The sequence below is a fragment of the Anomaloglossus baeobatrachus genome, chromosome 2, assembly GCF_048569485.1.
Source record: "Anomaloglossus baeobatrachus isolate aAnoBae1 chromosome 2, aAnoBae1.hap1, whole genome shotgun sequence".
In the NCBI taxonomy this organism is placed as follows: domain Eukaryota; kingdom Metazoa; phylum Chordata; class Amphibia; order Anura; family Aromobatidae; genus Anomaloglossus; species Anomaloglossus baeobatrachus.
In genome coordinates, this window is record NC_134354.1 from 107,700,451 (window position 1) to 107,714,733 (window position 14,283).

General features: G+C 44.9%; 1 protein-coding gene across 1 annotated transcript in view; it reads right to left on the reverse strand.

Moving 5' to 3' along the window:
• Positions 1 to 14,283, reverse strand: part of NEK8 (NIMA related kinase 8) — a 145,414-nt gene that overhangs the window by 36,586 nt on the left and 94,545 nt on the right. The window contains exon 10 of the mRNA XM_075333189.1: positions 6,946 to 7,063. Coding sequence (XP_075189304.1) covers positions 6,946 to 7,063 — 118 coding nt within the window. The remainder of the gene's footprint in view (positions 1 to 6,945; positions 7,064 to 14,283) is intronic.

Below are 14,283 nucleotides of genomic sequence, written 5' to 3' on the forward strand. Positions count from 1 at the left end.
GGAGCGAGAGAAAAATCGCACTGCACTCGCGATACACCGGTGTACCGCGAGTGCAGAGCAAGAATCGCAATAGCCAGCAACAGAGGAGAGAGGGAGAGAAATCCCTCCCGCCCCTCCGCAGAGCCGGCCCGCCCCCCACAGCTGTGATCCGGTCGCACAGTCGGACCTCAGTCGCAGGGACACTGGCATGACGCTCGGCTCCTGCTGTGCTGCCAGCGTGAGCCGAGTGTCATGCGAGGATCGCACTAGTGCCCCGTGTGGCCCCGGCCTAAAGCTCTGCCTCTTGGGAATTGTAGTCAAGAGGCACAGAGGAAGAGCTGGCAAGAAGTTTAGGATGTAAATTATAACAAGAGAACTTGGCATATCAAAATTGAATATAAGGACTTTATTATAGAGGCAATCCAAAAAAACGAAAATGTATCGTTTTGAACCTTATATTTAGGTCTTCATCAGACACAATAGATTCTTGTGTAGGGATTCGTGTAAGATGCTCTGCTATACTGCGCCATCACATCTATACAGAACAGCAATCTGATTTATAAATCTCACAGTGATTTTGACACTATAACCATCTTAAAGGCATATCCATACACAATAATTTATTGTGTCTGATGAAGATCCAAATATAGGGGTTGAAACATTACATTTTTTGGATTGCCTGTATAATAATATCCTTATATTCAATTTTGATGTGCCAAGTTCTCTTGTATCTAATGACGGGTTTGAACCGTTCTTGAACACCCATAATTCCAAGTGTGTCATAAACCTTATTCTACTTGTAAATTATAACAAACCACAAGGAAGGCTGCATGGGGCTGAAGGGAAACAAAAAATTTACATAAAGATAATTGGGGGTCTTGTTTACTCTTTACATGGACAGTCAGAGAGGGGTTTTTTGCACCTGGAAAACCCCTTTAACAATCAGCCTTGCTAAGTTCAAAGAAATTGTACATGTTTGCACTTAGTGTGCAATTCTCCTTTACGCCGGGTGCCAGCGTGTTGTCATTTGGTATAAAATTCAATATATGGTCTGAAAACCATGTCATCTGAAGAACACCTAACAGAACTAGGGATGTTTAGTTTGAAAAAGAGAAGGCTGAGAGGAGACTTAAGAGCGGTCAACAAACATCTGAAAGGTAGTCACAGTGCAGGAAAAACTACAGGCTACCGCGGGAGGTGATGAGCTCTCCATCAATGGAAATCTTCAAGCGGAAACTGGATAAACATATAGCTGGGATGATTTAGGAAAGCCTGCACTCGCAGGGGGTTGGACCCGATGGCCCTTGAGGTTCTTTCCAATGCTACCATTCTATGATTCTATGATATTTGACACTCAGCCAAAGAACGGCGTTAGTTCCATTTGTAGAATCATTTACGTGACCCAATGGATCGTATTTGCGTGGGTCCATGGTTAACTGGGACTGCACAAGGGCCAAAAATAAGATAATCTAAATTTGGAATAAAAAAGAAAGTTCTAGCTGTATCCTGACAGTTAAAAATCATCAGTTTGAAGTGATCCAAAAATTTGGAGGAAATCAGATGACTAAAATGCTGAAAGCTGCTTAAAGGATTTGAGGAGTTGATCTTGTGGGATGTAGTGAGTTATCCTTCTAAATGGCTGTGTAAGAGAAGGGCTGAATGCACCAGGGAATATATTCTAAAGTGGGGAGGCATGCGTATAGTAGGAAGCCACAGAACTAATGTCAAGTGTAGATTATCCAGTTACAATCAGTAGTAAAATGTAATGAAATAAACTATATAAATCAAATAAATGCAACCAAATGTTATTGTGAGCCAATGTAGAATTATTCTGTGTTGCCTCAAGCTTTTTCAAAATGTTAATTGTATTTATGTGATGTATTGTACCATATATACTAAAAAGAAAATGCCATTAAGCCATGTCAAAACTTTTCTACTACAAAAAAAAGCAGTGTTTGAGACAATGAATGGCATCGTTAGGTCATCAGTATCAGTTTACAAAGGGCTCGACTCTCAGCAATCAGCAGTTATAAGCTCGGGCTGAGGTTGGATATACAAATTGTACAAAGCGGAAAGGCTGGTGAGCCAGTCCTAAGGATCATCATCAGCATCAAAGTAGTGGTCAATCACTCTAAAAGGTGTAGAACTAAAACAGAATAAAAGGGCAAATCCAAACCTGTATATTGTACATTTAAGGCACAAAAAAAATAAAATATATAAAAATCATAACCCTGACACTGAGGGGTACTTTGCACGCTGTGACATCGCTACTGCGATATCGTCGGGGTCAAATCTAAAGTGACGCACATTCGGCGCCGGTAACGACGTTGCAACGTGTAAAGCCTAGATGCGCCGATAAACGATCGCAAAAGTATCGTAAATCGGTGATCTGTGTAGTATCGGTCATTTCCACAATGTTGCACCAATAGGAGATACGATGTTGTTCCTTGTTCCTGCGGCAGCACACATCGCTGTGTGTGAAGCCGCAGGAGCGAGGAACATCTCCTTACCTGCCTCCACCGCCAATGCGGAAGGAAGGAGGTGGGCGGGATGTTTACGTCCCGCTCATCTCCGCCCCTCCGCTTCTATTGGCCGTCTGCCGTGTGACGTCGCTGTGACGCCGCACGACCCGCCCCCTTAGGAAGGAGGCGGGTCGCCGGCCAGAGCGACGTCGCAGGGCAGGTAAGTGCGTGTGAAGCTGCCGTAGCGATAATGTTAGCTACGGCAGCTATCACAAGATATCGCATGTGCGACGGGGTGGGTGCTATCGCGCTCGGCATCGCAAGCATCGGCTAGCGATGTCGCAGTGTGCAAAGTACCCCTTAGAGACAATATTCACCATTATGAAAGTCAGAGATACACAAAGTTTATAGGATATATAGTGCTCCTTCTGATGATGCTGATGGCTGGACGTATTTAGCCCATGGTTGCTATCAATGTGTGAAGCCACGTCTGGCCATACATGTATGATTAAAACAAAGGTCGTCCATGTAGAAAGACCAGGTCCATCAGTGAGAGACATACCTTTGTTTCTCCATTCTGACATATGGTAACTTGTAACAAACCAGACAATTAAAACCCTACTAAGATGATAATTTTTTATTATATATACACATTAAAAACACCAAATATCAAATCTTTTGCTCGCAACACACAAACACAAGTGAGAAATAAACATTTCAATAGAAAGGAAGAGGGACAGATATCAATATGTACATATCGATAGAGCAAGGGTCAAGAACCTATGGCTCATGAGCCGGATGTGTCTCTTTTGATAGCTGCATCTGACTTGCAGACAAGTCTTTAATAAAACAATTACCATATTTTCCGGTTTGTAAGATGCATTTTTTTTTTCCCCCAAAACTGTTGGATAAATGGGGTTACGCCTTACAAACCGCATATGGCTTACAAGGGTGGCAGTGGTAGCGCAGGGTCGGCGATACTGCAGGCTCATGGGGTGTCGTGGCGGCAAGCACGCAGTAGCCGGCGGACTGCGGGCTGCTTTGAATCTCCTGCAGTTGACGAGATCAACTTCAAGAAAATGGCTGCGGAGGTGGAGCGTGTGCAGATAGGACTCTGTGGCCATTTTCTTGAAGTCCATTCCATCGATTTGTGCACACACTTGGGCCATTTTCTTGAAGTCGATCTCGTCAACTGCGAGAGATTCAAAGCAGGCAATTAGCAGATCAATGGCGCCTGCCGCCATGATAACCCACGAGCCTGCGGCAATATCGCCGACCCTCCGCACACCCTCCTCTGTGCCTGCAGCATTGCCTACCTTATCTCCTGGGACCTTCTGAGCTGCTCCACCACTGCCACTCACCCCTGGGAAGTATGACTCTCATGGAATTACATTTTAAAATATGCTGCGTTCATGGCTCTCTCAGCGAAAAAGGTTCTCGACCCCTTGGATAGAGGGAGGTCGCCAGATATTAATATCTCCTATCCCAAGTCTGCTCTAATAGGCCCTTCCCAACCATGGAGGTTGGCACCAACCACTATAAAAAATGTGTTGCGCCCCTGCATCACATGGACTGACACACAGCCATTAATATGTAAACCGCTGGCAACAAAAGTGAGTAGAGTACACCCTTAAGTGAAAATAGTCAAATTGTGCCCAGAGTGTCAATATTTTGTGTGGCCACCATTATTTACAAGCACAGCCTTAACTCTCTTGGGCATGAATTTCACTAGAGCTTCACAGGATCTTCTTCCATCCTCCATGATGACATCAAGGAGCTAGTGGATGTTAGGGACCTTGCACTCCTCCACCTTCCGTTTGAGGCCCCACAGATGCTCAATAGAGTTTAGGTCTGGAGACATGCTTGGCTAGTACAGCACCTTTACCCTCAGGTGTTTGTGGTCTTTATCATGTTGGAATACTGCCTGTGGTCCAGTTTCTGAAGGGAGGATGGATCATGCTCTACTTCAAGATGTCACAATACATGTTGGCATTCATAATTCCCTCAATGAATTGTAGCTCCCCACAGCCAGCAGCACTCATGCAGGCCCAAACCATGACTACCATGTTTGACTGTAGGTAAGACACACTTGTCTTTGCATTCTTTGAGCACCTCACCTGGTTGCTGCCGCATACGCTTGACACCATTGTAACCAAATAAATTTATCTTAGTCTCACTGGACCACAGGACATGGTTCTAGTTATCCATGTCCTTAGTCTTCTTGCCGTCAAGAAACTGTTTCCGGGCTTTCTTGTGCACCATATTTAGAAGAGGTTTCCTTCTGGGACGACAGCCATGCAAACCAGTTTGATGCAGTGTGTGGTCTGAGCACGGACAGGTGGACCCCCCACCCCTGTGTCAACTATGCATCAATGCTGGTAGCACTAATACATCCATTTTGAAAAGACAACCTCTGGATATGATGCTGATCACATGCACTCAACATCTTTGGTCAACCATGGTGAGACCTGTTCTGAGTGGAACCTGTCTTGTTAATCCACTGTATGGTCTTGGCCATCTTACTGCAGCTCAGTTTCAAGGTGTTGGCAATCTTCTTATAGCTTAGGCCATCTTTATGAAGAGCAACAATTCTTTTTTTCACATCCTCAGAGAATTCTTTGCCATGAGGAGCCATGGTGAACTTCCAGTGACCAGTATGAGAGAGTGCGTGAGTGATAACACCAAATTTTACATAACTACTCCCCATTCACACCTGAGACCTTGTAACACCGAGTCACATGACACCGTGAAGGGAAAATGGCTAATTGGGAACAATTTGGTCATTTTCATTTAGGGGTGTACTCACTTTTATTGCCAGCAGTTTAGACATTAATGGCTGAGTGTTGAGTTATTTAGAGGACACACCAAATGTATACAAGTTCTAAACTGACTAGTTTACATTGTATCAAATTGTCATAATTTCATTGTTGTCCCATGAAAATATGTAATTAAATATTTACAAAAATGGAAGAGGTGTACTCATTTTTGTGATATACTGTGTTTGGTGTATTTATGCAAAATGGATTGGATGCATTTTTTATTACTAGTACACTAATGCTATACCCTCACACACTTTCTTACCTGGATAATAGCATTTTGGATTACTATATAGGCCAAGCAGTAGAGACTTTTTAAGGTCAGTTCACATCCAGCTGGGGCGCCGTATTGTCTATAGTAGGGTGCCAACCTCCGCGGTTATGAAGTGCCTACTAGGGTGCACTTGGGTTTGGAGATACTGTCTACCGCCCTCTACCCCTATTTCTATATTTTTATATCTGTTCCCCCTTACCCACTTCCTTTCTATTAGGTGTTTATTTTGCATTGGTTTGTTTTGCAAGTATGTAATACGATAATAGACATTTGGCGTTTTTTATTGTATAGCTTATAAAGATTTATCATTTTATTGGGCTTTTAGTTCTCTGGTTTGTCATATTTTGGCTCTCTGGTGGTACATTCAATTGTGGGTTTTGATTTAGTAACTTGCAGAACTATTAAGTTTAAAGGGAACGTGTCACCAGATTTGGTGACTCTAAGCTGCGGCCACCACCAGTGGGCTCTTATATACAGCATTCTAACATGCTGTATATAAGAGCCCAGGCCCCTGTGTAGAACATAAAAAACACTTTATAATACTCACCTAGAAGGTCGCTTTGGTACACAACAGTCAGATGGGTGGCACCGTTCTCCGGGACCAGCGTCTCCCCTTTCGGCCATCTTGGCCTTCCTATTCTGAAGCCCCGATGCATGATGCATCTTCATCATACACACTCGCCGGCATTGAGGTCCTGCACAGGCGCACTACAATACTTTGATCTGCCCTGAGCAGAGGGCAGATCAAAGTGCAACCGCGCAGGACCTCAATGCTGGTGTGTATTAAGTAGGACGTGTCATGCACCACAGCTTCAGAATAAGGAAGACCAAGATGGCCGAAAAAGGAGGTGCCGGTCCTGGAGAACGGCGCCACCCATCCGACTGTTGTGCACCAAAGCGACCTTCTAGGTGAGTATTATAAAGTGTTTTTTATGTTCTACACAGCGGCTTGGGCTCTTATATACAACATGTTAGAATGCTGTATATAAGAGACCAGTGGTGGTGGCCACAGCTTATAGGCCAAAAAAGTGCTGACAGGTTCCCTTTAAGGTAACAACAAAATGATGCTACCAAAAGAATGATAGAAAGAACTGCACCATAGAGTGATTTGTTTATTACTTTTGAATTTCTAAATTTTACTAAAATGAAAATCTATCACATTACATGGGCTCATCTGTGTGCACAATGTGCTAATAGGCTGTAATGTAAACTGATTAGCATCATTATAACATGTGACAAAACTTTTGGTGCCTTGTAAACCAAACTAAGAAGTTCTCGTTCTACATGTACAAAGGTTAGAGCTTCAATGGTGTACAGCAGGATTAAGTACCAGACCTGTATGTAATATCAATGTCAGACAGTCAAATAAGCTATTTACACAGATTTATGTCAGAGAGGTCAAGACAAGCCTTACCATTGTCCCCGCGGCCCCAGGAAAACACTTCTTTCTCATTTGAAACAGCAAGAACATGTGAAGCCCCGCAGGACACGTGAACTATCTCATAACCCAGGAGAGCTTCTACTATCTTGGGCTGTTGGAGAAAGCAGAGAAAGTCAATCTTAAGGATCTTATCAAGAAGAAAACTTATAATTTGCATTAAGAGAACCTGTCACCAGATTTGGCGACTATAACCTGCGGCCACCACCACTGAGCTCTTATAGACAGCATTCTGGAACGCTGTATATAAAATCCCCGGCCGCTCTGTATAAGTGTATGCCATCCTATCACAGAACTATACCAAAAGTTTTCTCAATCTCCTGAAAGTTTCACCATTGATTCCAACATATTACATATAACATGTATACTTTACAGAAGTGTAAGATGTGCCTTACTGGTCACAATAGGAGCCTAACTAAGGTTTCTGCAAAATGTGGAATAATCCAAAAAATACTGCAAATATGAGTCAAGTGATCATGATTATAGAGTGCTGATGGATGGGGATGATATTGTCACTATTGACCACAACATATAAGGTGTTAGACGGCAAGGATTCAAGGTTTCTAGAATTGAAGCCATTCCAACAGACGTTTAGCCACCAATTACATATGGTCCTTGTACATCCCTTTGTGGTTAGCAGACAAGTAAGACATAAAGTCCAAATTCTGATAGGATTTAACGTTCTCTCAAAATACCAACTAGGAGAGATAACAACTCTGTACATCAGTGTAGCATCTCCACTTCTTCATAGATATTAAGTTTGTGAGCAGGGTCCTCAATCCTCTTATATGTTGAACTATGTGTTACTCTATAGTGTCTCAATTGTCTGTACTTGTCCCCTCTGAACTGTAAGGTGCTGCAGCATATGTTGGCGCAATAGAAATAAAAATTATTATTATTATTACTGGTCCCTTGGCACAATCCCTGCTATTTGCTTACACATAGCACAGTGTTGCTCAGTAATGGAAGTGCTCTGCTATGCATGGTAGCTTCGGCAAAGCGGAGCTTATCAAGACATGTGGGCTGCACTCACAGAAAGGAGGAGATCTGAAGAGTCAAAGCAAGGCTGTTCATTGAATAAAAAACCTTGCTTTGATTCTCCGGGTCTCCTCCTTTTCGTGAGCATTGTTATACCCTCCGCTTTGCCAAACTGCTATCTGGACAGTACTCTACTCCAGCCACGGGGTTGCAGCTATGGCACATCAGGTTCTACAGGAGTGGTGTCCTTATACAGCCCCTAAAGGTGAGCGATACAATCACCCTCACACACATTTTGTTTCTTATGGTACTGCACTATCTGTGCGCCTTGGTCCCATCCAGATCTTCCCATGCACAGAAGCTTCACTATTCAATATTAATCCCACAAGTGTAAGTGTAGAGCGGCACTCACCCACTGTAAAAACAATCTTCTGATCGTATGATAAGTGAATAAAGGCTTTACCTGTCCAGTTGAACTGTCTAGCCATGTAAAACAACGGTCGCCCAGTGCGCTCACTGCTTTCTCCTGCCTGTCACCCAGTGCGCTCACTGCTTTCTCCTGCCTGTCACCCAGTGCGCTCACTGCTTTCTCCTGCCTGTCACCCAGTGCGCTCACTGCTTTCTCCTGCCTGTCACCCAGTGCGCTCACTGCTTTCTCCTGCCCATCACCCAGTACGCTCACTGCTTTCTCCTGCCCGTCACCCAGTGCGCTCACTGCTTTCTCCTGCCCGTCACCCAGTACGCTCACTGCTTTCTCATGCCCGTCACCCAGTGCGCTCACTGCTTTCTCCTGCCCATCACCCAGTGCGCTCACTGCTTTCTCCTGCCCGTCACCCAGTACGCTCACTGCTTTCTCCTGCCCGTCACCCAGTGCGCTCACTGCTTTCTCCTGCCCGTCACCCAGTACGCTCACTGCTTTCTCATGCCCGTCACCCAGTGCGCTCACTGCTTTCTCCTGCCCGTCAGCCAGTACGCTCACTGCTTTCTCATGCCCGTCACCCAGTGCGCTCACTGCTTTCTCCTGCCTGTCACCCAGTGCGCTCACTGCTTTCTCCTGCCCGTCACCCAGTGCGCTCACTGCTTTCTCCTGCCTGTCACCCAGTGCACTCACTTCTTTCTCCTGCCTGTCACCCAGTGCGCTCACTGCTTTCTTCTCCTGCCTGTCACCCAGTACGCTCACTGCTTTCTCCTGCCTGTCACCCAGTGCACTCACTGCGTTTTCCTGCCTGTCACCCAGTGCGCTCACTGCTTTCTCCTGCCCGTCAGCCAGTGCGCTCACTTTCTCCTGCCTGTCACCCAGTGCACTCACTGCGTTTTCCTGCCTGTCACCCAGTGCGCTCACTGCTTTCTCCTGCCCGTCACCCAGTGCGCTCACTTTCTCCTGCCTGTCACCCAGTGCACTCACTTCTTTCACCTGCCTGTCACCCAGTGCGCTCACTGCTTTCTTCTCCTGCCTGTCACCCAGTACACTCACTGCTTTCTCCTGCCTGTCACCCAGTGCGCTCACTGCGTTTTCCTGCCTGTCACCCAATGCGCTCACTGCTTTCTCCTGCAGCTAGTCCAACCCTTTAATAAATTACAATAAAGATTATTTGTACAGTTGGTGAGTGGCGTTTTATCCTTATAGAATGTCTATCATTGTAACAAGTCTTGAAACATGACCAGGGACAAATATCAAAAACTCATATATAGCCAGCCGGTTTCAGGATGTTGCCCCTCATCAGTGTAGAGAAGACTCTGGCTCGTTAAGTGCAAAACACTTAGGGCAATGTGGGGGAAAACTAGTTCTCCTTTATCCTTAATTAGTCGCATGGGGTCCATTCGACTCCAAGGGAGTTTGTTTTTGTCATATTTCTGCAAGTATGGAAGCTATGTAAGGTCTGTTTCTGTAGCTTCCTAGCTTGGGCGCCACTCCCTCCCCAGTGCATCGCGAGAAGTGATACCAATTATACGTGCCACAATGAGGTGCTTGGGATCCCATGGACTGGTATTTTGGTGTGATTAGCTAAAGGCAAACGAAACGGGCTTAGCAGATTGTCTGTAGATGAGTTCCTGAATTGCTATTAATCCTTGGTCAAGTAGCAAGCTCACTTAAGGAAATCTGTCAGTAGGAACACTGTCCTAAGACATCTTAGAAAATGTAATGACTGACAGTCAGCTCTCCTGGTCTACATGTCTCACATTGGTAACAGCCACTTACATTTCAAATAAGCTCTGGAGACAGATTCTTAGGGAGATCTGTGCCTGGCCCATAGATATTAATTTATTTACATGTTTATAAAAACGCGGCTTTCTCTTGAATAATGCGGGCGTCACACGGTACGATCTATCGTGCAATCGCACGAGCGATCGTACCCGCCCCCGTCGTTTGTGCGTCACGGGCAAATCGCTGCCCGTGTCACACAAAGTCATTAAACCGCCGTCACACGTACTTACCTTCTGAGTGACCTCGCTGTGGGCGGCGAACATTCTCTTCCTGAAGGGGGAGGGACGTTCGTCGTCACAGCGACGTCACACAACGGCCGGCCAATAGAAGCGGAGGGGCGGAGATGAGTGGGACGTAAACATCCAGCCCACCTCCTTCCTTCTGCATAGCCGGCGGGTGCCGCGGGACGCAGGTAGGCTGTGTTCATCGTTCCTGGGGTGTCACACGGAGCGATGTGGGCTGCCCCGGGTACGATGAACAACCGGCACCATGAAAAATAAATGATTTTTTAAAAATAAGCGACGTGTACACGACTCACGATTTGTGACCGATTCAACGTTGCTCGGAGGTGTCACACAAAACGACGTCGCAAACGATGCCGGATGAGCGTCACGAAAACCGTGACCCCGACGATGCATCGCACGATAGCTCGTCTCGTGTGACGCCCGCATTAAACATTGGATTGCAGATATCATGGTATGGTTTTTTTTTCAACTTTTAATGACCCACATGGCCATATAAATGGCTTAAAAGGGTTGATCCTACTGAGAGATGGCCTTTATAGGATCAGACATTGACTTTTTGGGTACCCACATCTCCAAGGTGGTGTTTTATGAGATATTTCATTTTGTTCTGAGAGGGCATTTTCTTAATTTTCTCCTATGGAGTAGTGTCTGTAATACCCCATATTTTGCTGGTCTCTTTATTTTAAAGAAAACCTTTCCGGGCAGCAAAAATCAGTGTCTGGCTGCAAGTTTTCAGCCATGTTTCTTGGGTGTTTCAAAGAAAACATAGTTTAAAGAGCCACTTTACGATAGTTGATTGACAGATATCTCCCATGTGTGTAAATTTGTAGAGACCGGTCACTAGACCTGTGATGGGAGGAGCCATTCGTGGACAGCACCGGACTAACCTCGTCTATTCCTATGGTCCCTGGTCGGCTGTTCAATCTATGTTTTCTCTGAATTGCCAGTGTTTCGGAAAAAAACCATATCTGTCTGCAATCATGCAGCCAAGCTCTACTGCCATTGGTTTTAGCATCATGAATCGACTGATAGGTTCTCTCTAAGGGGGGCCAGTTTTTCCCCTATGGTCCGTCAAGGGTGTCACATTCAGCCATCCAGACTCTGCACTGATGAGTAACAAACAGGCCAAAACAGGATCTCTGAAGATGAGTTTCTAGTTTGGTATTTATCGCTGGTAATGCGGCAAGACATGTTAAAGGGTCAGACACTGTATTATAGGATAGTCTTGTAGGATGGCTACCTCTCCTAGGTGGTATCTGCAATTTCCTTCACCACTACTCCCTGCAATGCCTAGATAGTTAACTGCCTGTTAATCATAACTTGTACCAGAGGTCAAAGTGTGCGGCCAACACTGGACTTCTGCTTTTATAGTCCAACTAGCTGTACTGCACGGGTGTTTTCCAGGATAGTAACTGTCTCTCTGTCTCTCTCCCAGTCTCTGTCTGTCTGTATCAGTCTCTCTGTCTGTCTCTGTATTAGTCTCTCTGTCTCTCTCTGTATTAGTCTCTCTGTCTCTCTCTATCTCTGTCTGTCTCTCTCTTGTCTGTCTCTCAGTCTTTTTCCCTGTCTGTCTCATTCCACGTCTGTCTCATTCCACGTCTGTCTCATTCCACGTCTGTCTCATTCCACGTCTGTCTCATTCCACGTCTGTCTCATTCCACGTCTGTCTCATTCCACGTCTGTCTCATTCCCCGTCTGTCTTGTTGCAGGTGTGTTTCGTTCCAGGTGTGTCTCATTCCAGGTGTGTCTCGTTCCCCGTCTGTCTCGTTCCCCGTCTGTCTCGTTCCCCGTCTGTCTCGTTCCCCGTCTGTCTCGTTCCCCGTCTGTCTCGTTCCCCGTCTGTCTCTTTCCCCATCTGTCCCTTTCCAGGTCTATCACTTTCCACATCTGTCTCTTTCCGCGTCTGTCTTTTTCCTTGTCTCTTTCCTTTTCCTTGTCTCTTTCCCCGTCTGTCTCTTTCCCCGTCTGTCTCTTTAACTGTCCGTCTCTGTCCCTTTTCCTGTCTCTTGTCTCTGTCTCTTGTCTCTGTCTCTTTCCCTGTCTGTCTCTTTGACTGTCTGTGTCTCTCTCTCTCTTTCTCTCTCTATCCGTCTCTCAACCGACATCTTATTACCTCACACATAAGCTTCTTATACTAACAATTTATTTTGCTCCTATAGCAACCAATTACAGCTCCTATTAATAACCTAATAGCTCTGACTTTAATGGAGGCTGGTTTTTGGAGAGTAACTGTAAAGCGCAGGGTTAAATTTTCCCGTCAAAACATAGTCTATGATGTTCCCTGATTAACATGGGATGTCTGTGCAAAATTTTGTGATTGTAAATGTGGCGGTGCGGATTCCTTTAGCGGACATACACACACACATACATACATACATACATACATACATATACATACATACATTCAGCTTTATACAGTGTGTCCACCCATATCCTGTCCACCGCCATTAACTTGAGAACGGTGGCAGCTAAAGGTATAGAAGTGGGGTCTGGGTATAGTAAAGTAGTCATGCACTATGCAATGAAACCACCTATAGCGCCACCTGGTGGAAAACAATGGAGTTAGCATATTTTTCTCAAAAATGGAACAAAATAGAGAAAAAAAGTGAATTACAAAGTTGTGGGGCATCATTAATTCAATACGAATCAACACCTTGCATACAGAAATGCTATGATATGAAACCCATGACCCCCCTCCAACATTGAATTCTGGTCACGCATATGGCGCTCATTTAACTTTGATGCTCAAAGTGGCCACTGTCAGCTGCCATGCACATCTGGTCTCTTGACAGCATACTGTATCTGGCTGCACGTTGTGCAATATGGTAGGTGACACGTTTGCACAAGCATCTGTGATACATCGTCGTAGGTCCTGCAATGTTGGTGGAGGGGTCGCATACATCTGCTGTTTGATGTGACCTCACAGAAAAAAGTCCAATGGGATCAGCTCAGGTGAGCGTGGAGGCCACTCCACGCAGCCACCATACCCAATGACTTGTAGGAAGGTCTCAATGAGGTATCGCTTCACGTCCGCAGCCTTGTGAGTTTTACATGTTCTAATCATAGCATGTCTGTATGCAAGGTGTCGATTCGTATTGAATTGATGATGCCCTACAATTTTTTAATTCACTTTTTTTTCTCTATCTTGTTCCATTTTCGAGATAAAAATGCTAACTCTGTTTTCCACCAGGTGGTGCTATACTGGTTTCATTGCGTAGCGCATGGATACTTTACTATACCTAGACACCACTTCTATGCCTATAGCTGCTGCCGATCTCAAGTTCATGGCGGTGGACAGGATTTGGGTGGACACACTGTATATTAAATGTGCAGCAGAAAGTGACAGCTGACAACGATAACATGATTAGTTGTTGATACTTCACATGCAAAATCTGTTAATACAAATGCCAATATATGTGCAATAACTAGTATAATATCAAGATACAAGCTTACCATGAGATACCAAGAAGAGCAAATTGTGAAGCTTTAAGGAACAAATAGAAAAAGAGAAGACATTCACTGAAGCATGTAAGCAAATAAAGAGTTAGCTTAGAAGAGAGGTGTAAGAAGGTTTAGGCATATTGTAAGATAATATTAAAATTAGCTTTTATTTCTGTTTCTTATATATCGCTTAAATATTCTTCAATGGTGTACAGAGATTGTCATCACTCACATCATTCCCTGTTCCAAGTGGGGGTTGCAAACATATACAAAGTAGAAAAGAGTTTACTAGCGAAAAGCGGACACTACCATGCTCGGGTGCTCGCTGACAGTAGTTGGATGCTCGGATGTGTGCAAATCGAGCACACGAGTATAATGGATGCGAATGGGGAACTTGAGCATTTATCCAGAAGATTTCCAAGAAAAATGCTCAAGTCCCCCATT